Below are 24,961 nucleotides of genomic sequence, written 5' to 3'. Positions count from 1 at the left end.
CACGGATGAGGCCTTGGGGCACAGTAGGCATAATTGAGGCATTCTGCACAGAGGGGATATAGCAGGTGCAAAGGCCCTGGGACGTGGCCAAGTGAGGGAGGCCAGGGCATGGTGGGGGAGGGTGGGCTGGAAGGAAGGCAAGACCAGACAGAGCCACAATGCAGGAAGCCCCTCAGGGAGTATGAGGGGCTGTGATGAGACCATCTCTCCCCTGCTGATGGTGCTGCTTTCAGATTTCCTGACTCTGAGTTCAAACAGATTAGCACAGGCTCCCTTTGGTTCTCGCAGTGCCACCCTGTAGCAGCAGTAGCACTCACATAAGGGGGTTCCCTCCTCTCACTTGGTCCCTGAAGCCCATCCTGCCCTAGAAATGCTCCATCCCTCCATGGGAGCCCAAAAACTCCTCAAGGTTTTCCCAGTGCCTGGCAGTCAGAGACACGTCGGGTCAGGGGTCGTGTGGTGACCTGGCAAAGCTTCTGCTCTTGTAACAGAGCAGGGGACTGGGGCATCTGGGCACATCTGTTCTGGGGCCTCAGCAGGGGCTCAGTGCTACCCAGCAGCATGGATTGTGTGGGAGGAGGGGACTAGTTTTTTTTTTTTTTTTTTTTTTTTGCGGTACTCGGGCCTCTCACTGTTGTGGCCTCTCCCGTTGCGGAGCACAGGCTCCGGATGCGCAGGCTCAGCGGCCGTGGCTCATGGGCCCAGCCACTCCGCGGCATGTGGGATCTTCCCGGACCGGGGCACGAACCCGCCTCCCCTGCATCGGCAGGCGGACTCTCAACCACTGCGCCACCAGGGAAGCCCGGGACTAGTTTTCTTACTAAAAATCTAAGTCAGGACAGGGACATTTACTCCCCATGATGAGCTAGACATCCGACCCTCCCTCTGCTGCTGTCCCAGGAAAGTCAAGTCCCACCACAAGGCCTTTGAGCCAAAGGCTAGGTCTCCTCACCTATCAAGCCCGTTTCCTGTTCCTGAAATGGGTTGACCCTAACAAGTGCCAACCCAGAATGGCTGTGATGACCAGCAGGGTGGCCCTTGTAGCCAGAAAAGAAGGAGCTCTGCCAGTTGGTGCTAAATTCAGGCAGACTTTGCTGTCCAACTGGGGAGCACCTGCCACCAAGGGAGTGCTGGCCCAGATGGGGGATGTGAGAAAGAGAAGTGGTGGGGAGGGAAGGAGAGGCAAGCCCAGCGGAGAGAATGTGGGGGCAGTACCGACCTACCCATGGAAGAAGTTCCGCTTTAGGAGCAAACCCCCTGTTAGGGGTCAGGCTGGGGCTCAGGCCTCCACTCATTCCTTCTGAGCCCGGAAAACTGAGGGATAGGGCAAAGCGAAGATGCCCAGGAGAATCCCCTCTCAGGATGCAGGGTACAGCACCTCCTTGGTAGTCTAGGCTTATAATTGTCAGCAGACTTCACGACTATTAGGCCTAGTGGTTAATAATGATGCTTCCCTGTACTGGATACTCACTGCATGCAAGGTGCACACATTTACCCTGTTACTAATCTCCCAAACTGACAGAGCAGGGGGGACTCGGGCATAGTCCCGTGGTCTGGCCCTGTCAGGGTGGGGACATGGACACAGGCTATCTGACCCTGGACTGTGCCTTCTCCGCCCATATTGACTGAGCCTCCTGAGGGCCAGGTATACTTTACCTGTGGTAAAGAGCACAAGTCTTCAGAAGAACTCAGCTGTGTAACCTTCACCCACCCAAGGAAATGGACATCTGGGTCCCAGCGGGCTTGCCCCAGCCCTCCACCAACAGGCCCCAGAGGCCATCACTGTGAGGACCCAGGTCACATGGAAGGGGGAGGCTAAACCCTCACCCTTAGGTCACCCTGGACTGACCCCAACTTCCACCTCCCACCCCTGTCAAAGCCGGGGGCGTCACTCACCCCTGCAGCACCCCCTCCACCAGTGGCTACCACTGCAGGCACCTCTGAGTTGGCGCTCACCATCTGGAGGGGACAAAGACAGCTGATGAGCAGAGGTTCTGTGGCCACATGCTGACATCCAATGCAGTGTTGGAATGGCACCATTCCTTCTGTCTGGTCCCAGGGTCAGGAGGAAGACTGTCGGGGCCTAGTGTTTGCTGTGACTTTGGGAATCTGTCCTCCCTGGCCTGAAGGCATCTCAGAAGAGTTATCATTTCCCAGCTGGGGTGGAGGGCGGTGGGCAGGTATGAACCTCCTTGAGGCCCACCAGGCCTAACCAGCTGCATCACACCATGTGAGGTGGCCCTGGCCTCTAGCTTTCCTCAGGCATCTATGGAGAGCTCGGTGCCCTGACTGCTATGGTCAGGCTCTGTCTCTGCACCAACTTTAACGGCAGGTATGGGATGGGGCGGGGGGTTCTGTTTCCAGGTCACCTCTTTTCAAGGTAGGGGACAGTACTTTCCCTGCCTGGGGACAACACAAAGTTTTCTTCTAAAATAGTCCAGAAAGCAGACGAAATGGAGATTTGATGCAAATATTAAGTGGATAATGAGGTGGCCTGTGGGCCACAGACCAGTGAGACCACAGGGAGGGCCAACCAGCCCTGGTGTCTGGGACTCAGGGCTGCTCAGCCAGGCTGGGCTGGGTATCCCTTAGCTTCAGGGATGTCTCTGAGGCATGGAGTGAGGGACCCTCACTGTGAAGTCATGTTTGGTTGTACCCAGACAGAGGGGATGGCCAAGGCCTAGGGAGGACCCATCTGGCTCTGGGTGGGGATCCTGCTTCCTGGCTCCCCCCAGGCCTGGGGACAGCTTCCCATGGAGAGCAAGCTACCCCTGCTGAGAAGATCACAGCCCCTAGGTGCATGTGATAGGACAATGCCTCATATTGCAGCTTTATCCAGGCCTGTCCTTCTCTCCCGCCTGTCCAAGCACTGACCACCCCAGCTACAAGGTACAGGGGTCCCCACATGGATGCTCAATAAAGGTGGGCATGAGGAGAGCATGGGGACCAGCTTCCCTCCCAGACACCAGTCCTTGTGCAAAGGGCCTGGGTTGCCCCAGGGACACTGGCACTCACAGGCGGGTCTGGAGTGAGGGAGGAATCCTCATCCTGACTGAAGGAGCCACTGAAGGCCTTGAAAGTCTGGCTGTTCTGCTTGTGCTTCTCAATGGTGGCCTCAATGACCTGAAACAAACCCACAAAGAACAAGGGCCCTCAGAGAGCATTCCAGGAGGGTGAGGACAAGGGTCCTGTGGTCATTGCGTTTTCCCCTGACCAACAGCCTCACATGTCCTCTGAGATGAGGAAACAAGGCTCAGGGATGTGATCAGTGACTGACCAGGTCCCCATTCCAATCTCCTTGGGTCCCAATGCCACCCCACATGCAGTACTCCAAGCCAAGGGCAGATGCTCTCGGAACATTTTATATGCATTCGAGGCCATGTTTCCATTTCCTGCAACAGCATTCCCATCTAATATCCGTTTGAATTTCCTTTTTCTCTTCTCACTCAGATTTCTGTCTTACAAATTTTGGGAGCCACAAATCACTAATGGTTAGCGTTTGGCCTGGTGGTGGTCTGCCAACCCCGGTCACTGCCTTGGCCTCCGCTCTGACGTGGCCCTCCTGACCTGTGTCCCGACCATGGCTGGTTCTGAGCTGAGTCTGCTCTGGCTGCCCCAGGACACTGCCTGGCCTGTCTTTGGAAGCACAGGCTCCGTCCCGGAAGTGAAGCTGCTCGTCCTGCAAGACCCACTGCTCCTGCCAGCCATGGAGAGAAGGACAACGTGGACCCACCTTGGAGCTGCCAGACAGTGGAGATCCTCCCCAGGGTGAGGGCACCTCCCTGCATGCCCACCTCCAGGCCTTTATGTTTATTTGTTTACTGGGGAGCCCCAAATAAGAGAATGGATTCAAAGGTTTGTGGAGTCTGAAGGTGCTGATAAACTTGGTCACCCCATCACTTCAAGGTGGATAGATGGGTGGGTAATACCTGGGGGGGACACGGGGCCACCCCATCCCTTGCTCCAACATGAAATGGCCATACCGCTCAAGAATTTGGTCATTTGGTTACTTTAAAACTTTAGGAGCTTCACCTGAATCCATTCTTTCTTTTCCTCTTCTGTCCTATAAAAGCCAAAAGAGTATTTTATTCATTTAGACTTGGATACTGACTCTAAACCACCTGATTCCTCTCGGCCCTGCAGTACATGCCTGTGCTGCTCACTGCCTGGAAGTGCACCTCAAGGCTTGGGAGAGTGGCCCCAAAGGCTCTGGATCACTGTGGCCAGTATCACCAGGTGCAGTCAGGTGAGGTCAAGTGTGGCCAGGTGGAGTTAAGTGTGGCCTTGTGGGTGCAGGTGGGGTCAGGTGTGGCCAGATGAAGTTAGATGTGGCTAGATGTGGTAAGCTTGGTATGCAGAGCCCTCTGCAGTGGACGTAAACCAACACTTCCCTGGGCCACGATGGGTCATTGCAAAGATCTCACGTCATTGGCGGAAGTGAGAGATGGGCTCTCCCAAGCCCTGCCACAAGTCACGCACCATCTTACAGGGTAGTGTGACGATAGCCACCAAAATTTAAAGTGGACATGCTACCCTTTGGCCAGCAATTTTACTTCAGGAATCTACCAGATGGACGTAACGACACATATGTACAAAACTTGGTTCATGGACACTGCTTGCAGCACCATGTGCAACAGCAAGACCCCAGAGGACCTAGGTGCCCATCAATGGGAACCAGCCAATGATCATATTGGAAAATTATGCTGCTTTAGAAAATGGTGCTCATATATGGGATGATTTCTGATAAATTAAATGAAAAAAGCAAGATGCAGAACAGACTAGATAGAAAATGGTCATCTGTGATTTAAAAAATAGATACAGGGCTTCCCTGGTGGCACAGTGGTTAACAATCCACCTGCCAATGCAGGAGACAAGGGTTCGAGCCCTGGTCCGGGAAGATTCCCACATGCCATGGAGCAACTAAGCCCGTGCGCGACAACTACTGAGCCTGCATTCTAGAGCCCGTGAACCACAACTACTGAGCCCGCGTGCCACAACTACTGAAGCCTATGCGCCCTAGAGCCCGTGCTCTGCAACGAGAGAAGCCACCACAATGAGAAGCCTGCACACCACAACGAAGAGTAGCCCTTGTTCGCTGCAACTAGAGAAAGCCCGCGCGCAGCAACAAAGACCCAACGCAGCCAAAAATAAATAAATAAATTTATTTAAATAAATAAATAAATAAAATAAAAAATAAAAAATAGATACATATGTACGGGGACAGAAATTCCAGAAGGATACTTCAGAGATGGTTAAGAATGTCTGCTGGGGGTGGGGAACAGGGGGTGGGCAGAGGCTTAATTTTCATTGACTTTCCCTTAGCACTGTTACATTTTAAACCACAAATAAGCAAGTAAAATGAAGAAAAACACATCGAAAGCTTATCCAGTTTAGAAAAGGAAGCTGTCTTCTAAAATTTCAGGTCAAACACATTCACACAGCAGCAGACACCAAGGCAGCTGAAACCTACCGAGTTTGTAGCTCCAGGGACCTTTTCTTTCCAGTTATGATGAATGTGTGGGCTGCATTTGACTTGACGACATCCTGCACCTGAAGGCATACAACAAAGGACAAAACAAAAGCAGTAGGTCACTTTTAGCTGGTCCTGAACTGTGGACTCACACTCTCAGACTTGGAGGTCTTTCCCTGAGAAGTGGGGGCAGAGGTGACCCAGTGAGTCTGTAGGGAAGTGCTCGGCTTAGGGTCATGGTTGCTGCGGGCCACTCCATGAGTCAGTCCATGGTGGAGGGTGGACCACCGACCTGCTCAGGCAGGGCTAGGACCACTCATCCACTGTTCTTGGAACTGTGCCGGCCAAATCTGCCTGCTCTCAGGGCTTCCCAGGAAGTCAGCCCCAGTGCCTTTCCCCACAAAGGTACCCACAGGCACTCCCGACACAGGGATGGGGATCTTAGGAGAAGAGCCAGGAGGATCTCCACTACTCTGCCGGGGTTTCGGAGGCCCCATGGGCAGGTACCTTCTATCTGCAGGTGTCTGCAACAGGGAGCCTTCCCTCATCCCCTCGACATCCCACTCCCACAGCCCTTGGCTGGATGTGGCCCACAGGCTGGCCGCTGTCAGAAGGGATTTTTTTGTATCGCTGATGCAACCCTTCACTTTTTAGAATAAAGAAATACTTTGATTTAGCCAGTATTTTTGGAGTGCCCGTTAATTCAAAGCACTCTCCCACAGGAGAGGGGGACTGACTCCAGCTCCAGCAGCCCCACAGCACGAGACATCGATGGACTCAAGGCATAGGGACAGCAGGGACAACAGGTCATGTGGACCTTGGGTACAAGTGCCTGCAGAACCTCATCTGGGCTCCAGATTGGTGCAGGAGTGGAGAGAGCATGGGACCAAGGACCAGGGAACAGGCAGGATGGGCACCCCATCTGCATTTACCCCAAGTTTCCCTTAGAGTCTGTAAATGGGGCCCTTAGGGCTGACTTCACAGGGGACAGGACATGGCCCAGGTCCTGACATTGTCCTTCATCCTGTCAACATGAAGCCAGCAGCGCACTGGCCGGTAGGCCAAGTTGAGGGACAGGGGGTCCTGCCCATTCAGCCCAGGATGCTAGGCCAGAGCGCCCTCAGAGATGTTCCCCCATGCCTGGGTCAGGATAGAAGCAAGGCTCAGGGAAGCATGAAGGCAGGCAACCAGTTGCACAGCAGTGAGTGCTTTGGTGGCTAAAGAGCTGTGTCCCCACACCTGCTCTGTGCTTTCTCAGGGGAACAGGTCGGTGGGAGGGGCTCACCCACCTGGAGGCCGGAAATGTCCATCTTCTCCCGGACGCTGAACTTCTGGCCCATGAGCCGCAGTTTGGGCACACAGTAAAGGATCATGCTGTTGAACTGCGATAGTGACGGGCAGGTATGGGGGGAGGGGCGGTTGACTCCACAGAGGAGCACCCCAGGGAGGAGGTGGGGTGTGGCTCTGGCAGGAGTGGGCAGGGCTAGGCGGGGCTGGGCTGAATGTGGGCGTGGTGAGGGCACGCTGGGGGTTGGACTGGGGGAGTGGCTTAGCGGTGGGGCGGGGCTCTGCAGCTGGTTGGGCCTGGGTTGGGTGAGGGTGTGGCTGAGTGGCTGGGTAGACCCAGGCTCTGCCCCTGGGCTGCGTGTGGCGTGGCAGGGGTGTGGTTCTGCAGCTGGGCTGGGCAGGACTGGGCAGGGCTGGGTGTGACCGGATGGGGGCTCACCAGGAAGAGGTGGCGGTCCTGGGTCGTGCCATTCTTGGCTGATAGCTTCTGGATGTGGCCCTCCTTGATCAGCTCGTTCGCAGGGTTGACGATGTCCTCCTCCCCACCCAGTCTTTCGTACACCTCCAAGAGCTTGTGCATTTTCTCCTGAGAGAGACACGGGGCTCAGGCAGCTGCACAACCTCAGGGATTGGAGGCCTGCCAGGGCTGGGGACCCAGAGGTGTATGGAACCCTGCCCTGCAAGTGTGGTCCAGAACCCAGATGGGACCGCGATCCTGCTGACAACGGTGGGAGGGAAAACACGGACCTTGAAGAACAGAGGTTCACCTTGCAGAGAGTAATAAATAATAACAACAGTTAGCACCATTGCTATGTGCCACACCCTGTTCTAAACACAATGTGGGTATTAATTAATTTAATTCTAGCACGGGCCTTAAGAGGCAGATGCCATTACTCTCCTCAACCTGTAGACAGAGAAACTGAGGCACAGAGAAATCAAGTGAGTTGCTGGAGATGTTTCAGCTAGAGAACTGGGACTGGCTCTCTTAGCCTCCACAGTGAAGGGCACTGGGTCAGAGGAGATACGTTGGGCAGCTGCAGCTTTTGCCCTGGACAGTCATCCCCTCTTGTGGTCGCCTTACCTGGTTTCCTGCTCCACCCTCAGATGGCCCAGGGCCATGATGAGACCAGACCTCTGCCTATCCACAGGTCATCGCCCTCTGTTCTCGAGGCTGGTTGTGTGGTCATATGGCCAACCAGCACCCTTGTGGTGTGAGGGGAGAGGGTAGGCAGCTCATTGCTCCAGCTCTGGGCCGAGAGGCCATAGGCCCTGACCAGGGGCTTGAGCCAGGAATGAAGGAGTGAACTCAGCAAAAGGCAGAGCTGAGCCTACGGGAACCTTAACCCAGCAACAAGGAGCATGGATCCACCATGCTACAGCGGCCACTGCCCTTGGACCTGACCCATCTTAGCCTGCACTCCCTGGAAGCAGGCTGGTTTGGTAGCTCTTCTGCCTCTGGTATGGAAACAGGCGGTAGATGTGGGCATGGGAGCAGGAGGAGGAGCCAGCGTGGAGAGTGAGGAAGAGCAGGCAAGGCAGGGCCAAAGGGCCTTGTGTGTACTGGGGGCTGGGCGTGCAGTGGGCATGTAGGAGAGCTTACGTGTGTACCTGTGAGGCAGTGACAGACCAGGAGGCTTCTGGACAGGGAGTGACAAAATAAGCACCCATAGAAAGCTCTGAGTAGAGAAGTACAGATCAGACACCAGGGAGACTGGAGGTGGGGAGGCTGGGGTGGTGGTCCAGGTTGAGGGGATTAGGGATGGACAGGTGGAAGCATGAAGGCGGTCCCATGAACACACATTGATAAGCCTTCCCCCACACCTGACCAGAGCCCCCTGCCGGTCACAGAGGCCTCACCAGACTTGGAGCGAGAACTGCCACACGGTGGACATGCTACTGTGGGACAGGAGTCCACCCCAAGCCCCTCAGAGATGTAGGCCCATGGGGGCTCCTCCATGGGCTCTGTGTGAGCTCATGACCACGGAGTTCCATGAAGCAGCTCTTTCTCCTCCAGTAGATTTAGTCTTGGGGAGGAAAAAAAGGGGAAATGAGATAAAAAGGATCTAGAGTGAAATGTCACCTGTTTAGGTTGCCATGGGTGCCCCACTGTGGGCCTGACCTCAGGCACATCTGGTCTGGGGGCTCCACACCCAATCCCGGGGACAGGCAGGTAATGCGGACACAGGACGTGGACCACACATAGCAAGAGCTGCCCCCAAACAGGCGGCCTGTCCCTCATTTCTCCTTTTTGAGAGATGTGGGGTCAAAGAAATATTTCACTTTCTTTTTCCTCTCAAAAAACGACAGTGTCCATGTGAAAGTAAATAGGTCTCAGGACTGAGGCAACCAGGGCTGGGTAGGGACTGTGGCGGCCTGGAGAGCCGGCCCACTTAGGAGGCTCCTCGCCTCGTCCCAGGTTGGAGTGTGGGCCTGGGGTTTTCAGAGTTTTCCAGTAAAGCCAGGAATTTGGATTCTCCTGTGAAATGACCTGATCTCTAATTCTGGGCAAGGATTTAGAAATTCTTACACCATGTCCAGGCAGTGTGCAGGCCACACAAGGACCTCTGAAGACAGGGCCCACTGGGTCAAAAGGCATTGGTATGGGCTAGGAGGCCTCCCCATCGGCAGAGCCTATTACTCGGGGGCGTTAGATCAACAAGAGGACACCATCTCCTTCACCTTCAGGCTGTATTTGGAGGTGGGGCCTTTGTTAGGTGATTAAGTTTAGATGAGGTCATGGTCATGGGGTGGGGGAGGGGTGGGGGCATGATGAGATTAGAGCCCTATTAAGAGACACACCAGAGAGCTTGCTCTCTCTTTTTGCCATGTGAGGACACAGCGAGAAGGTGGCTGTCTACAAGCCAGGAACCAAATCCTCCAGCACCTTGGTCTTGGACTTCCAGCCTCCGGAATGGTGAGAGTAAATGTCTGCTGTTTCAGCTGTCCAGTCTACAATACTTTGTTAGAGCAGCCCCAGCTGACACAGCTTCAGTGAGTGAATGAACGAACAAATGAGTGATGCTAACACCAAGAGCTAACACTAAATTATGCCAGGTCCTGTTCTGAGCACTTTATGTAGAGTGATTTAATCCCCACAACAGCCCAATGAGACAGATTCTGTCAGTGACCACATTTTTTTTTTTTTTGCGGTACGCGGGCCTCCCACTGCTGTGGCCTCTCCCGTTGCGGAGCACAGGGTCCAGACACGCAGGCTCAGCGGCCATGGCTCACGGGCCCACCCGCCTTGCGACATGTGGGATCCTCCCGGACCGGGGCACGAACCCGTGTCCCCTGCATCGGCAGGTGGACTCTCAACCACTGTGCCACCAGGGAAGCCCCTGTCAGTGACCTCATTTTACAGATGGGGAAACTGAGGCATGGAGCGCTATATAACTTACCAGCAATCACCAAGCTAGTAAGGGACAGGCCTGTCTGGCTCTCAGTGGAGCCTCTGTCTTCCTGGGGGACAGGTGGGTGAGTATGCATGCTGACAGTACCTGGCCCACCCTATGCCCTCCCTGCTCCAAACTACTGGTCCCTCGGGCATCTTCCAGGGTCGCCCACACTCACCATTTTCCGAATGGCAGCATTGGAGTGGTTGGCAGCCGTGGAGATGAGCTCCAAGGACCCTGCAGGAAGAAGACAGAGTCAAGCTGCAGGGCGCCCGGTGGCTCCACCCAGGTAGTCGCCCCACGAGGCTTCATGTCAGGTTCTGCCCTGCTCCTGCCCTTTCCCACGGCTGTACCAGGCTGCTCATGAGACCTGGCCCTGGGTGTGCGGGTGCGACCCTGCAGACGCATCCCATTTGCTGGAGGTCCGCGGGGCTGGCATACCACTCCCCTGTTCAGACCTTGCCCCATGCTGCCTGCCAGCTGCTGCCCATGCACCAGGAGCAGCCTTGCCAGCCCCATAAGGTCCTCCATGAGGTCTAAGCTCTGCCAACACTTAGCAGCCCCCTCCACAGAACCATCATCCACCTGTCGCACTGAAGTGGAGGCAGGGGTGGTTTTCCCTTACACTCAGACTCTCGGTCACCTCCTTGTTTAGGGGTCACTTGGAGCTCTCTCCATCTCCCTGTCTCTATCTGTCTCTCTGTCTCTATCTTTTTTTTTTTTTTTTTGCTGTATGTGGGCCTCTCACTGTTGTGGCCTCTCCCGCTGCGGAGCAACAGGCTCCAGACGCGCAGGCTCAGCGGCCATGGCTCACAGGCCCAGCCGCTCTGCGGCATGTGGGATCTTCCCGGACCGGGGCACAAACCCGTGTCCCCTGCATCGGCAGGCGGACTCTCAACCACTGCGCCACCAGGGAAGCCCCCGTCTCTATCTCTTTGTCTCTCTCTTTCTGTCTCTGACCCTCTGTCTCTCTCAATGTGGGTTTTCAGCAGGGGCCCCAGCTCCCACTGCCCAGGAGCCCCTCAGCCTGTGGCCGGCTTGGCTCACTCTCTGCGTCCTTCCAGTCTGGGGCATCCTCTGGGAGCCTCTTCAGATAGTCCTTGAGCAGCAGCTCATAGCGGGGGACCCTCTGCACGGGCTCCAGCATATGGTGCTGCAGCGTCAGGTTTCCGCACATCTCCTGCTTCTGTGGGGGAGATAGAGGCAGTGTGGGACACCCATGGACACACATGTGGATCCCCCAGGAGGCTGCCTGGAGTGCTATACCCAACTTACAGACCTCATCTTACAGCAGAGGAAACTGAGGCTTGCAGAGGTTGAACAATGGAGTAAGGAGCTGGACCCCAGGCAGGCCTGCTCTAGACCCAGCGCTGGCCTTTTTATACACATCCTCACTGGAGACTGTTCTGTGGGGACAGCTGGGAGGGCCCAGACATAAGTGAGGGGGTGAGCGTGCAAGGAGTGCAGGCAAAATGAGAGAAGGAAACACTCTGGTAGTATCAGAGCTATCCTCTCTGGGGAGGGACAGGGATGCTGAGAGATGCAGGGGGATCTAGGACCCTAGGCTGAGAAATCATGGTGACCTGATTACAGTGGGATCTGGGGAAAACACAGAAAGTTATCAAGGGGCCACCCCAAATCCGAGCCTGGCCTCCAAACCCTCCGCACAGAGGGACTCTGTGCCCATTAACCCTTCAGGGTACAGTGAGGAATGTAGGTGCACGTATGCATGTGTGAACACATGTGTACGTACACATATGCACATGTGCCTATGTATTACGTGTGTGCATGTATGCACGTATGTGCATGTGGCACATACCTAAAATATTTTTTAAAGAATTACTTTATTTAAAATTGGTGAATGTGGCTAATTAAAACCCCAAAATTTTGTATGGAAAACAAAATCATACATAAAGTTAAAAAATAAAACATCAATGGAAAAAAATAACTTGCAACACATTTGACAGTTAACAGCTGACATTCTTAACATACAAAAACCTCATGAATCAGTAAGAAAAAGACCAACATGGCAGTAGACAACAGCAACCAGAGGTGTGAACAGGCTGTTTGCAGAAAAAGAGAATGAAAAGGTCAATGCAACATTTTCCTAAGTGCTTCCACTAGCCATTGAGGGATGCTGTGGAGGGAGACCAGCATGTTTGGATCCAGGTCCTATTGAATAATAGTTTGTGATGACACAGATCGCACAAACTTTTTGAGCCACGATCTCCTCACCCATGAAATGAGAAGGATGATTTGTCTCTGGACGTTATTTTAAGGATCAAAGCATCAGTAGAGCCTCTGGACACATCCCACAATTTTACTGATTTTCTCCATGTTGAAACACAAACCCAACACTGTGCCCATGAAGCAGAGGTGGGACTGCCCTACCTGGATGCCTTGGACAATGTCCTTAAATACCAGTGAGCGCTGGGTCCAGGTGCTCACCAGCTCCACGGCCCGGTCAAAGTTCTTGACATATTCACCATACATCTTGAGGAATGGGGCCAGCTTCTGCAGGATGTCTCCAAGCCGGGGGTTTGTGTCCCTTTGTGGGGGAGTGAGTGAGATCATCAGACAAACAGCTCCAGTGAAGGGCCAGGGTGAGACAGGGACTTCACCAGGGAGCTATGGGACAATGGCCTGACTCCCAGCTCTGTGTGATGGTGGGCAAACTGGTCACCTTCCCCAAGCCTTACTTTCCTCCCCTGTATCACATGGGATGGAAAATAGTGTGTTACCTAGAGGATCATGTAAAGTACTTCAACCGTGCAGTCGTAGAACGATTGCTCAAAACCAGGAGTTGTTAGTAATAATGGAATCACTTTAATGATGAGTTATCAAAAAGAATCAAGATGGGCTTCCCTGGTGGCGCAGTGGTTGAGAGTCCGCCTGCCGATGCAGGGGACACGGGTTCGTGCCCCGGTCCGGGAAGATCCCACATGCCGCGGAGCGGCTGGGCCCGTGAGCCATGGCAGCTGAGCCTGCGCGTCCGGAGCCTGTGCTCCACAACGGGAGAGGCCACAACAGTGAGAGGCCCGCGTGCCGAAAAAAAAAAAAAAGAATCAAGAAAACCCCATTATACTTCTTCTGTATGAGCAAAGATTAGGAACAATGGGGCAATCTAACTGGCAATGTCATGGGAAAGCAGCACTGTGTAATAATGAATGGTTTGGACAGGGATTTGGAAATAAATTTCAAGGAGCAGAAAATATATTAATAACCTTTGACCTTAGAACTGTGGGGGATTTACCCTAAAGAAATAATCAAAAAGAAGAAAAAAAGGCATATGCATAAAGTCATTCTCTGCAGCATTACTAGGACTGTGTACTCAAAGGCCCACCGCCTGTGAAGACGGATGGGCAAGCTGCTGGACTCTCGCACCATTATTATACAAGGAGTGTCTGTGTGCTGACAGTCTCTCCAGGGCCTTGAGGAGAAAACTCATATCTAGCAGGTGTGCACTGCATCAGCCAGAAAGCCAATCTAGCCCTGAGCTTTAACCTCATGGCCTTGGCCACAGTATAACCTGCTCTGCAGGTGGAGCATGTCTTTCTAAATATTTACAGATTGGCCTGGACCCTTGCTGAGCCTAGCAGGTGCAGGGACAACCCCCAGTCAAGCCCCCTGGCCTCTGTGTTCTCCCTGGCCTGGCTGCAGCTTGGAGAACGGCCTCTTCTCCTCTTACCACTGGAGAACCACACACTGGCTCAAGCCAGGCCAGTGAAGAGGGGAGACAGCAGAGACCCCAAAGCAAAGCTGCAGCAGCACCCAGAACAGAGGGGGAAGCACATAATGTGGAGAATGGCAAGCTGGGGGCCATGCCTGTAATGTTTTATTATCATTTCTTACAGCTGGGCAGTCCCTCTGCTACAAATGAATGGAAGCGGCAGAGAGCCAGATGGACAGCCCTCTGGGGACACTGCTGAGGCAGAAAAACATCTCATTTTTTAAAGCAGAGGTGCAATATACACTAGGAGGGAAAATAAACCAATAAGCACTGTCTATTCCCTGGTGTTTGCAGATGGCAAACCTCATTTAAATTCTACAAAGCCCTGAGCAGGTATTAAAGTCCCTTTAATTTGCAGATGAAGAAGCTAAGACACTGAGAGGGCTTGGGGTCAGGGTTGGCCCAGGACCCTACAGAAAGAGAGCCCAGGGCACTATGAGACAGGCTCCCCAGGTGCCTCCTGACTTTTGGGCATACAAACCCCAGATTTAGAGGCTGCTTGGCAAAGAGTATTCAACAAAACCACTGCAATAGTGTCACCAGGACCCTCAACCACTAGGGGCATTGGAGCCAAACTCCCTGGGAGATGCCAGCCCCACACTTCCCGGGCACCATGAGGGGCACTTACCACTCATTCATGATCCGTGTCTGCAGCTCAGGCAGGAGGAACTGCCCATGGAAGCAATAGATGGAGGAGATGTTAGAGAAGATGCCTGTGGTGACTTCCGAAGGGATCCCTGCTTCCACCAGTCGGGTGCAGAAAACCTGGGCACGGAGAAGCCCATGCAGTGGTCACTGAGTGTGGGTCACTGCAGATGGTTACGATCATGCTTCTGCTGCAGGTATGGGAGCTCAAGAGAGGCTGCCATTGCCTTATGTTTTCTTAGTGAACCTTCCACTTCATCAAACTGGCTCAAAGAACCTTATGGTCTTAAAGCAAGCTTACTTAGGGCTAAGAATTGGGGGTGAGGCAGGGACAGTCGCCTCTAGATGGGGACAGGCCATCTTTCTTCCATCTGCCTTTCAAGGGAAATGGATGGTCCTGATTTCCTTTCTTTGCTTTGTGAGCTACAAACAGAAGAAGCACCTGTCAAAACCCAGTTTCTGTTGGAGTTTTACTTCCTGTGCTCATAAACCCCACGTTGCCAGGTGGACAGGGAGAGTGCCACCCACTGTCCCAACTATTTATGCAGAAAGATGTCCAGAGGCCATTACATGCTCAGATAATTTGACTGCCAAGAAGAAAAAAAACCCAAGGTGACTGGATGAGACCGTTGCCCCAGAGCCACAAGTTCTGAAAGCAAAAACTAAGACTTTCTGGAGGAGACTTAAATTTGTCCAAGTTTTAGTATTCATGTCAGTCATACTCCAACTGCAAGCCCTAGCCAATGCTAAGATAGAAAGTTTGCCTCTGAAACTGCCCACTGAAACTCTGGAAGTGGACAAAGGCAGGCCCAAGCCAGGAGGGCTACCTGGTCTAGCAGGTGCAGACGCTTCACGTAGGTCTCCTCAGTGTACAGCAGCTCCTGGGCAATGTGGAGCAGCTTCTGGGGCTCAGAGCACTGTGAAGAGAAGAGCCATAGCTCACCTGGGGAAGATGAGTTTTGGGGAGGCAGCATATGACAAAGGCTACCCGCTGTATGCCAGGGATGACCAGGGGCCCCAAAAGACCAGAGGAGGCTACGGACTGGGATGTGGGGCTCAGTTCTCGCAGATGGAATTTCCAGGGAGGTTTCTGGGGAAGACATAATAGTTTCTACCAACCCCCCCAAACCTTCTGCAGCCCAGAGAGAACTCTATCTTTCAGGGGCTTTAACTACAGAGGAGCTGCAATAGCCACCTCAAAATATATTGTGGAGTGACATCAGCAAGGTGGCAGATTAGAAAGCTACAGGCCCTCCCAACAGGCACATGAAAAGATGTTCCACATTGCTAACTATTAGAGAAATACAAATCAAAACTATGATGAGGTACCACCTCATACTGGTCAGAATGGCCATCATTAGAAAGTCTACAAATAAGAAATGCTGGAGAGGGTGTGGAGAAAAGGGAAACCTTCTACAATGGGAATGTAAATTGGTGCAGGCGCTATGGAGGTTCCTCAAAAAACGAAAAATAGAGTTGCTATATGATTTTGCAATCCCACTCCTGGGCACATGTTCAAACAAAACTATAATTCAAAAAGATGCATGCACCCCAATGTTCATTGCAGCACTATTTACAATAGCCAAGACATGGAAACAACCTAAATGTCCATCAAAGATTAATAGATAAAGAAGATGCGGTACATATATACAATGGAATATTACTCAGCCATTAAAAAGAATGAAATAATGCCATTTGTAGCAACATGGGCTAGAGATTATCACACTAAGTGAAGTAAGCCAGACAGAGAAAGACCATATGATATCACTTATATGTGGAATCTAGAATATGACACAAATGAACTTATCTATGAAACAGAAACAGACTCACAGACATAGAGAACAGACCTGTGGCTGCCAAAGGGGGGAAAGGGATGAATTGGGAGTTTGGGATTAATAAATGCAAACTACTATATATAGAATGGATAAACAACAAGGTCCTAGTGTATAGCACAGGGAACTATATTCAATATCTTGTGATAAATCATAATGGAAAAGAATATTAAAAATATATATATGTATATATATAACTGAATCACTTTGCTGTGCAGTAGAAATTAACACAGCATTGTAAATAAGCTATACTTCAAGAAAATATATTAAAAAAAAAAAGAAAGTTATAGGCCCTCCTTCCCCCACACATGAGTTAACAATATACTAACAAGAATACCTCTGTGAAAACTCTGGAGACCAGCTGAGAAGCTACAGCTCCCAAGGCATTGTAAAACTAAGAAGAGATTCTATCAAATAGAGAATGAAAATTGGCATGTTTGGAACACCCTTTTGTGTTCCTCCCCCATGCAGCATAACACAGCACAACTGGGAAGAACCCCAACCCCTGCAACTAGGGCTCCTCCCTCAGGATGGAAACAAAGGAATGAACTGTGCATCCAAAGTTTTGGCTCATCTGGAAGCTGCCTGAGGGACTGGTTTCTGTCTTGCCTGATTTGGAATGCTGCCATGACCAGTGCCAGAGTCTGAAAACAGAGGCAAGCAGCATGTTAGAGCTGATGTTCTGCAGGCAGATGCCAGGGGAGCAAGAGATCAGAAAAAGTTTAATAGGTCTTAGAAATTCCAGCCTGATTGGCTAAGGTTTTCCCTGCACAAAGCCAGCATGCAAAGACTGGAGAGACGGTTGTTTTTCAGATGCCCAAATTCCAGCAAAAAATCACAAAGAAACAGGGTGTGTGTGTGATTAAAGGAACAAAATAAAATTCCAGAAACCAAACCTAAAGAAACATAGCTCTATGAGCTGCCTATAAAAAATATTAAATACCTGTCATATAGATGCTTAATGAACTAAAAAAGAACACAGACAACTAAGTGAAATCAGGAAAGTGATGCATGAACAGAATGAGAATATCAATAAAAAGATAAAAACTATTAAAAAAAAAGAGCCAAACAGAAACTCTAGAACTGAAAATTGCAATAACTAGACTGAAAAGTTCAAGCTAGGTCATTTGAAATCATAAATCAGAGAAACAAAAAGAAAAAACAATGAAGAAAGCAAAGAGAGCCTAAGAAACTTATGGGATACTACCCAAGGGACCAATATATGCATTTTGGGAGTCAAGTACAGCGTACTTGAAGAATTAGTGGCTGAAAATGTGCCAAATATGAGGAAAGAAATGGACATACGAATTCAAGAAGCTCACAGAACTCCAAATAGGATAAATCTAAAGAACCACACTGGGACACATTATAATAAAAAAAGGGGGGGATGGGAGGAGTGGGGTGATATATTTAAAGTGCTGAAAGAAAAAATAAAACTGTCAACCAAGAATATGTAACCAGCAAAGCCATCTTTCAAAAATGAAGAAGATGATACCAAAACCAGACAAACATATCACAAAAAAAGAAAATTACAGTCCAATATCACTGACGAGCATACATGCAAAAATCCTAGATACTAGCAAACCGAATCTAACAACACATTTAAAAGATCATACACCATGATCAAGTGGGCTTTATCCCAGGGATGCAAGGATTCTTCAATATACACAAATCAATTAATGTGATACACATATTAACAAATTGAAGAATAAAAACCATATGATCACCTCAATAGATGCAGAAAAAGCTTTCAACAAAATTCAACACTGATTTATGATAAAAACTCTACAGAAAGTGGGCATAGAGGGGACCTACCTCAACATAATAAAGGATATATATGACAAATGCACAGCAAACATTATTCTTTTTTTAAAAATTTTATTTATTTATTTATATATTATTATTATTATTATTTTTGTGGTACGCGGGCCTCTCACTGTTGTGGCCGCTCCCGTTGCAGAGCACAGGCTCCGGACGCACAGTCTCAGCGGCCATGGCTCACGGGCCTAGCCGCTCTGCTGCACGTGGGATCTTCCCGGACCGGGGCACGAACCCGTGTCCCCTGCATCGGCAGGCGGACTCTCAACCACTGTGCCACCAGGGAAGCCCAAACGTTATTCTTAATATGAAAAACTGAAAGCATTTCCTCTAAAATCAGGAACAAGACAAGGGTGCCCACCCTCGCCAACATTATTAAACATAGTTTTGGAAGTCCCAGCCATGGCAATCAGAGAAGAGAAAGAAATAAAAGGAATCCAAATTGGTAAAGAAGAAGTAAAACTGTCACTGTTTGCAGATGATATGATACTATACACAGAAAATCTTAAAGATGCCACTAGAAAATTACTAGACCTAATCAATGAATTTGATAAAGTTGCAGTATACAAAATTAATGCACAGAAATCGCTTGCATTCCTATACACTAACAATGAAAGTTCTGAAAGAGAAACTAAGGAAACAATCCCATTTACCATTGCAACAAAAAGAATAAAATACCTAGGAAAAAACCTACCTAAGGAGGCAAAAGACCTGTATGTAGAAAACAATAAGATACTGGTGAAAGAAATCAAAGATGACACAAAAACATGGAGAGATATACCATGTTCTCAGATTGGAAGAATCCACACTGTGAAAATGACTATACTACCCAAAGCAATCTACAGATTCAATGCAATCCCTATCAAATTACCAAGGACATTTTTCACAGAACTAGAACAAAAATTTTACAATTTGTTTGGAAACACAAAAGACCTCAAATAGCAAAAGCAATCTTGAGAAACAAAATTGGAGCTGGAGGAATCAGGCTCCCTGACTTCAGACTATACTACAAAGCTACAGTAATCAAAACAGATGGTACTAGCACAAAACCAGAAATATACATCAATGGAACAGGGTCAAAAGCCCAGAGATAAACCCACGCACCTATGGTCACCTAATCTATGACAAAGGGGGCCAGAATATACAATGGAGCAAAGATAGCCTCTTCAATAAGTGATGCTGGGAAAACTGGGCAGCTACATGTAAAAGAATGAAATTAGAACACTCCCTAACATACATAAAAATAAACTCAAAATGGATTAAAGACCTAAATGTAAGGCCAGACACTATAAAACTCTTGGAGGAAAACATAAGAAGAACACTCTTTGACATAAATTGCAGCAAGACCTTTTATGACCCACGTCCTAGAGTAATGAGAATAAAAACAAAAATAAACAAATGGGACCTAATGAAACTTAAACCTTTTGCACAGCAAAGGAAACCATAAACAAGACGAAAGGACAACCCTCAGAATGGGAGAAAATATTTGCAAATGAAGCAACTGACAAAGGATTAATCTCCAAAATAAACGAGCAGTTCACGCAGCTCAATATCAAAACAACAACAACAACAACAACCCAGTCCAAAAATGGGCGGAAGACCTAAATAGACATTTCTCCAAAGAAGATATACAGATGGCCAACAAACACATGAAAGGATGCTCAACATCACTAACTATTAGAAAAATGCAAGTCAAAACTACAATGAGGTATCACCTCACACTGGTCAGAATGGCTAACATCAAAAAATCTACAAACAATAGGACTTCCCTGGTAGCGCAGTGGTTAAGAATCCACCTGCCAATGCAGGGGACATGGGTTCGAGCCCTGGTCCAGGAAGATCCCATGTGCCACAGAGCAACTAAGCCCGTGCACCACAACTACTGAGCCTGCACTCTAGAGCCCGTGAGCCACAACTACTGAAGCCTGCGCACTTAGAGCCCATGCTCCACAACAAGAGAAGCCACAACAATGAGAAGCCCTCACACCTCAATAAAGAGTAGACCCCACTTGCCGCAACTAGAGAAAGCCTGTGCACAGCAACGAAGATCCAAAGCAGCCAAAAAGAAGAAGAAGAAGAAGAAAAAAAACTACAGACAATAAATGCTGGAGAGGGTGTGGAGAAAAGGGAACCCTCTTGCACTGTTGGTGAGAATGTAAATTGATGCATCCAGTATGGAGAACAGTATGGAGATTCCTTAAAAAACTAAAAATAGAACTACCATATGATCCAGCAATCCCACTACTGGGCACATACCCAGAGAAAACCATAATTCAAAAAGATACATGCTCCCCAATGTTCATTGCAGCACTATTTACAATAGCCAGGACATGGAAACAACCTAAATGTCCATCGACAGATGAATGGATATAGAAGATGTGGTACATATATGCAATGGAATATTACTCAGCCATAAAAAGGAGCAAAATTGGGTCATTTGTAGAGACATGGATGGACCTTGGGACTGTCATACATAGTGAAGTAAGTCAGAAAGAGAAAAACTAATATCAAATATTACCGCATATACGTGGAATCTAGAAAAATGGTACAGATGAACCTATTTGCAGGGCAGGAATAGAGACGCAGACGTAGAGAATGGACGTGTGGACATGGGGGAGGGGAAGGTGAGGGTGGGATGAATTGGGAGATTAGGTTTGACATAAATACACTACCATGTGTAAAATAGATAGCTAGTGGGAACATGTGGTATAGCACAGGGAGCTCAGCTCAATGCTCTGTGATGACCTAGATGCGTGGGATGGGGGGCTGGGAGAGAGGTCCAAGAGGGAGGGGATATATGTATACATATAGCTAATTTACTTTGTTGTACAACAGAAACCAAGATAACATTGTAAAGCACTCCAATAAAATGGAGTGCTTTACAATGTTTTATACTCCAATAAAAAAATAAAAAGCAGATGGAAGATCTTTAAAAAAATAAAATACTATAACTTTAACTATTTTATGTAATTGCAATAGAAAAAATATATAGAATATACACAAGAGGCAATGAGAAGGGAATCAAAGCATATTATTACAAAAAAGTCAATTAAACTTAGAAAAGGAAAGCAGTAAGAGAGGGACAAAAAAACTACAAAACATACAGAAAACAATGAAAAAGGCAATAGTAAGTCCTTCCCTACCAGTAATTACTTTAAATGTAAATGAATTAAACTCCCCAATCAAAAGATATGGATTGATTGAACAGGTTAAAAAAAAATCCAATTATATGCTACCCACAAGAAACTCACTTTAGATTTAAGGACATACATAGGCTGAAAGTGAAAGATGGAAAAAGATATTTCATGGAAATGGTAAACAAAAGAGATCACGAGTGGCCATATTTACATCAGACAAATGGACTTTAAATAAAAAAACCATTACACAATACAAAGAAAGACATTATATAATGTTAAAAGGACCAATTCGCCAAGAAGATATAACAATTATAAATATTTATTCATCAAACCTCAGAGCTCCTAAATATATGAAGCAAACTTTGGCAGAATTGAAGCAAGAAACAGATAGCAACAGAAGAATAATAGGAGATGTCAGTACTCTACTTTCAATACTGGATAGGACGTGCAAAATATCAATAAGGAAGCAGGGGATTTGAATAATACTGTAGAATAAATGAACCTAACAAACATATGCAGAACACTCCATATAACAATGGCAGAACATACATTCTTCTCAAGTGCACACAGAACGTTCTCCAGGTCAAACCACGTGTTAGGCCACAAAACAAGTATTAACAAATTCAAGAAGATTGAAATCATATAAAATATCTTTTCTAATCACAACAGAATGAAACTAGAAATCAACAGCACAGGGAAAACTGGAAAATCCACAGATATGTAGAAATTAGACAATATGCACTTAAACAGGAGTCAAAGAAGTCACAAAGGACATTAGAAAATAGCTTGAGACAAATGAAAATGAAAACACAATATATCAAAACTTATGGAATGTGGCAAAAGCAGTGCTAAGAGGGACGTTTATAGCTGTAAGTGCATACATGTAAAAGGAAGAAAGATCTCAAATCAACAACCTAACTTTACACCTCAAGATTAGAAAAAGAACACACTAAACCCAAAGCAGTCAGGAGGAAGCAAATAATAGAGATTAGAACAGAGATAAATGAAACAGAAAGTAGAAAAACAATGGGAAAAACCCAACAAAACTAAGAGTTGTTTTTTGAAAAGATAAACAAAATTAACAAACCTTTAGCTAGGCTTACCAAAAAAATGAGAGAGTACTCAAATAAATAATATGAAAGAGGAAATATTACAAGTGATACCACAGTTGAATACAAGGGATCAGAAGAGACGGCTCTGAACAATTAAATGCCAACAATTGGATAAGCTAAAAGAAATAGATAAATTCCTAGAAACACACAACCTACCAAGACTGAGTCATGAAGACATAGAAAATTTGCACAGACCAATAACAAGTAAGGAGGTTAAATAAGCAATAAAAAACTTCCCAACAAAGAAAAGCCCAGAAACAGATAGCTTCACTGGGAAATTAATACCAATTGTTCTCAAATTTTTCCAAAAAATTAAAGAATAAGGAACACTTCCTAACTCATTCCCTGAGACCAGCATTATCCTGATACCAAAACTTTGGGGCCTTGCTGACTCTGGAGGGACTGTCCCTCCCAGGGTTCGCTGATTCCTAGAGATGTAAAGGATTCGCTGGCAAGAATGTCTTTCAAGTGCAAACCAACCCATCCAGAGCCCACACCCAACCACCTTCTTTATACTTGCTTTTCCCCTATTCCCCTGCCCTAATTACACAGGTCCAGGTGCGAGCTACCCAGGGACAGCCCCTGTGCACAGAACCCACTGAAATTCTTCAAACTGGCCAATCTTAAGCCTGCTTACCCTGTCTCACCCATCCCTCTCCTCAGAAACCACAATAAAGACTCTACTGTGACTTATATAGTATTTGTACATCAACTATACTTCAATTAAAAGGATAAAATCATTATGTGATTAAAAAAAGACTCTTGCTCACAATTTCCACTCCCTCTGCCTCCTGCCCTACCCTGGTGCTTTCCCCTCTGGTTCCCCATGGTGTGGTGTTCCCCTTCCTCTCGGGAGCCATGAGTAATAAACTGTCTTTAAATGGTAGTCATCTCCTGGTTTGTTGGCTTCACCATTCCTGAATAATAATAAAACTTAGATTAAAACATGCCCCCAGCCCACTCGCTGAGAATCTGGCTTTCAACAGTGCAGGCCTATGGCTGCCCTTTGCCCACTAAGCCTGCCTCTTGATGCGGCCATGTTAGTCCATACCATCTCTACCAGGAGCCAGCAGGTCTGACCCTGGCCAAGTGCCACTTGTGCTTGTCTTGGGACCCAGTCACTTGCAGCTTACCTACGCTGTTCTCCTCCCGTGCACAGGCGGTCTCTCTAAGCCGGGGCTGTCGGCTTTACTTCCATGTCCCCACAAGTCCCAGTGTAGAGCCCAGAGCCCAAAACGCTAAAGGGACACAGATGAGCTTCCTTGCAAGGCCGAGCCCCCATGGGTGGGCACACCTGCTTCCCGGGGCCATCTGCACGGGGCTCCCCTCGCATGCCTGGGCTCCCTTCCTCCACTGCCACACCCCATTGGAAACCCTGGGGTTTCCCCATTCATAAAATAAGGTGACAAGCGTGCTGTCTTCCTCATGGGGGCTCTGCAAGGCAGGCAGCAAGCACTGGCAAAGAGTGGTGACAGTACTGTTTCCACTAAGTTGGACCGCCACAGCCACCCTGGGGTGGGGTCCCTGTGCCGCTGTGGGGCCATGGAACTAAGGCTTGGGAGTGAGATCATTGTCTGATGTGTCAGGGAGAGCCCTGCCTGCGTGGTCCTTCCCCAGAGCCCGCCCACCAACCCACAGCACAGGGGCTTCTCTGAGCATGGTGTCTGAGTGTACACCCTGCTACTGGCACCAGGTCTGGGTGATGGCACTGTAGACCTCAAATACCCTCGGAGGAGAGCTCTGCAGCCCCTGACACTTGGGACGGGAAGGTGGCCTACCTTGGCTGGATCCGCGTCAGCCCTCAAGGGGCTATTCTCGGGGTCTGGCTCCTCACTGCTGCCCTCGCCCATGTCGCTATCGGCCTCCTCCCGTGGGGCCTTGCCACCTGGGGCTGTCTCCAGGTGCAGCCCTTTGATGGTGGGGCCTGGGCCCGCCTCGCTGCCGTCCTCGCAGGAGAAGTGCTCGCCGACCACGCTGCAGGAGGGGCTGTCTATCCCGCTGTCCCGGTTAGGGATCTTAGTGCTGCTGCTGGGCTCGCCCACAGAGCCCATGTCCCCCGCAGAGGCCTGGCTGCCGGGGATCCCGGAGCCAGGGTCACCACAGTGGGCTCCAGGCCCAACAGGGAGTGCTCGGAGCTTCCCTGGGTCTGTGCTTGGATGCTCCAGGGAGGAGCTGCTAGGCCCAGCATCTGGCTCCCCCCGGGTGGCAACGGAGGCTGGGGGCATTGAGGACCCCCCTCCTGGCTCCATCCTCAAAGATGAGTTCTCTGAGCTCTGTGAGGGGCTGGCCGGGGGCTTCCTGTCAAGGAGAAATGAGCGTAGTCAATGCCAGCTGGGCCATGGACCAGCCCCCAGGTGGGGCTCTCTGGAGATAATCAACATGGAGGAGGGGTGCTGGGACTGAGTGTGAAGAGAACACCCTGGTCAGCCTCAGCTGGGTCCTGACTAGGCAGGCTTTGGGGCAATGGCAAATGGAAAGCATTTTATTCTAAAAATAAATTTCTTCATTAAAAAAAAGAAGGCAGAGAGAGAGGGAAGG

General features: G+C 49.2%; 1 protein-coding gene across 1 annotated transcript in view; it reads right to left on the bottom strand.

Annotated features, from left to right (window-relative positions):
* Positions 1 to 24,681, bottom strand: part of FGD3 (FYVE, RhoGEF and PH domain containing 3) — a 34,858-nt gene extending 10,177 nt beyond the window's left edge. The window contains exons 1-12 of the mRNA XM_060101266.1: positions 24,187 to 24,681; positions 15,352 to 15,432; positions 14,508 to 14,644; positions 12,541 to 12,697; positions 11,197 to 11,335; positions 10,328 to 10,386; positions 7,197 to 7,343; positions 6,760 to 6,852; positions 5,471 to 5,550; positions 4,033 to 4,063; positions 3,016 to 3,123; positions 1,897 to 1,959 (exon numbers count right to left, since the gene is read on the bottom strand). Of these exons, the coding sequence (XP_059957249.1) occupies positions 1,897 to 1,959; positions 3,016 to 3,123; positions 4,033 to 4,063; positions 5,471 to 5,550; positions 6,760 to 6,852; positions 7,197 to 7,343; positions 10,328 to 10,386; positions 11,197 to 11,335; positions 12,541 to 12,697; positions 14,508 to 14,644; positions 15,352 to 15,432; positions 24,187 to 24,672 (1,581 nt within the window). The 5' untranslated portion in view covers positions 24,673 to 24,681. The remainder of the gene's footprint in view (positions 1 to 1,896; positions 1,960 to 3,015; positions 3,124 to 4,032; positions 4,064 to 5,470; positions 5,551 to 6,759; positions 6,853 to 7,196; positions 7,344 to 10,327; positions 10,387 to 11,196; positions 11,336 to 12,540; positions 12,698 to 14,507; positions 14,645 to 15,351; positions 15,433 to 24,186) is intronic.
* Between the last annotated feature and the right edge of the window lie 280 nt (positions 24,682 to 24,961).

This window comes from Mesoplodon densirostris, chromosome 6, assembly GCF_025265405.1.
Source record: "Mesoplodon densirostris isolate mMesDen1 chromosome 6, mMesDen1 primary haplotype, whole genome shotgun sequence".
Classification (NCBI taxonomy): domain Eukaryota; kingdom Metazoa; phylum Chordata; class Mammalia; order Artiodactyla; family Ziphiidae; genus Mesoplodon; species Mesoplodon densirostris.
This window is presented reverse-complemented; position numbering and strand designations above follow the sequence as displayed.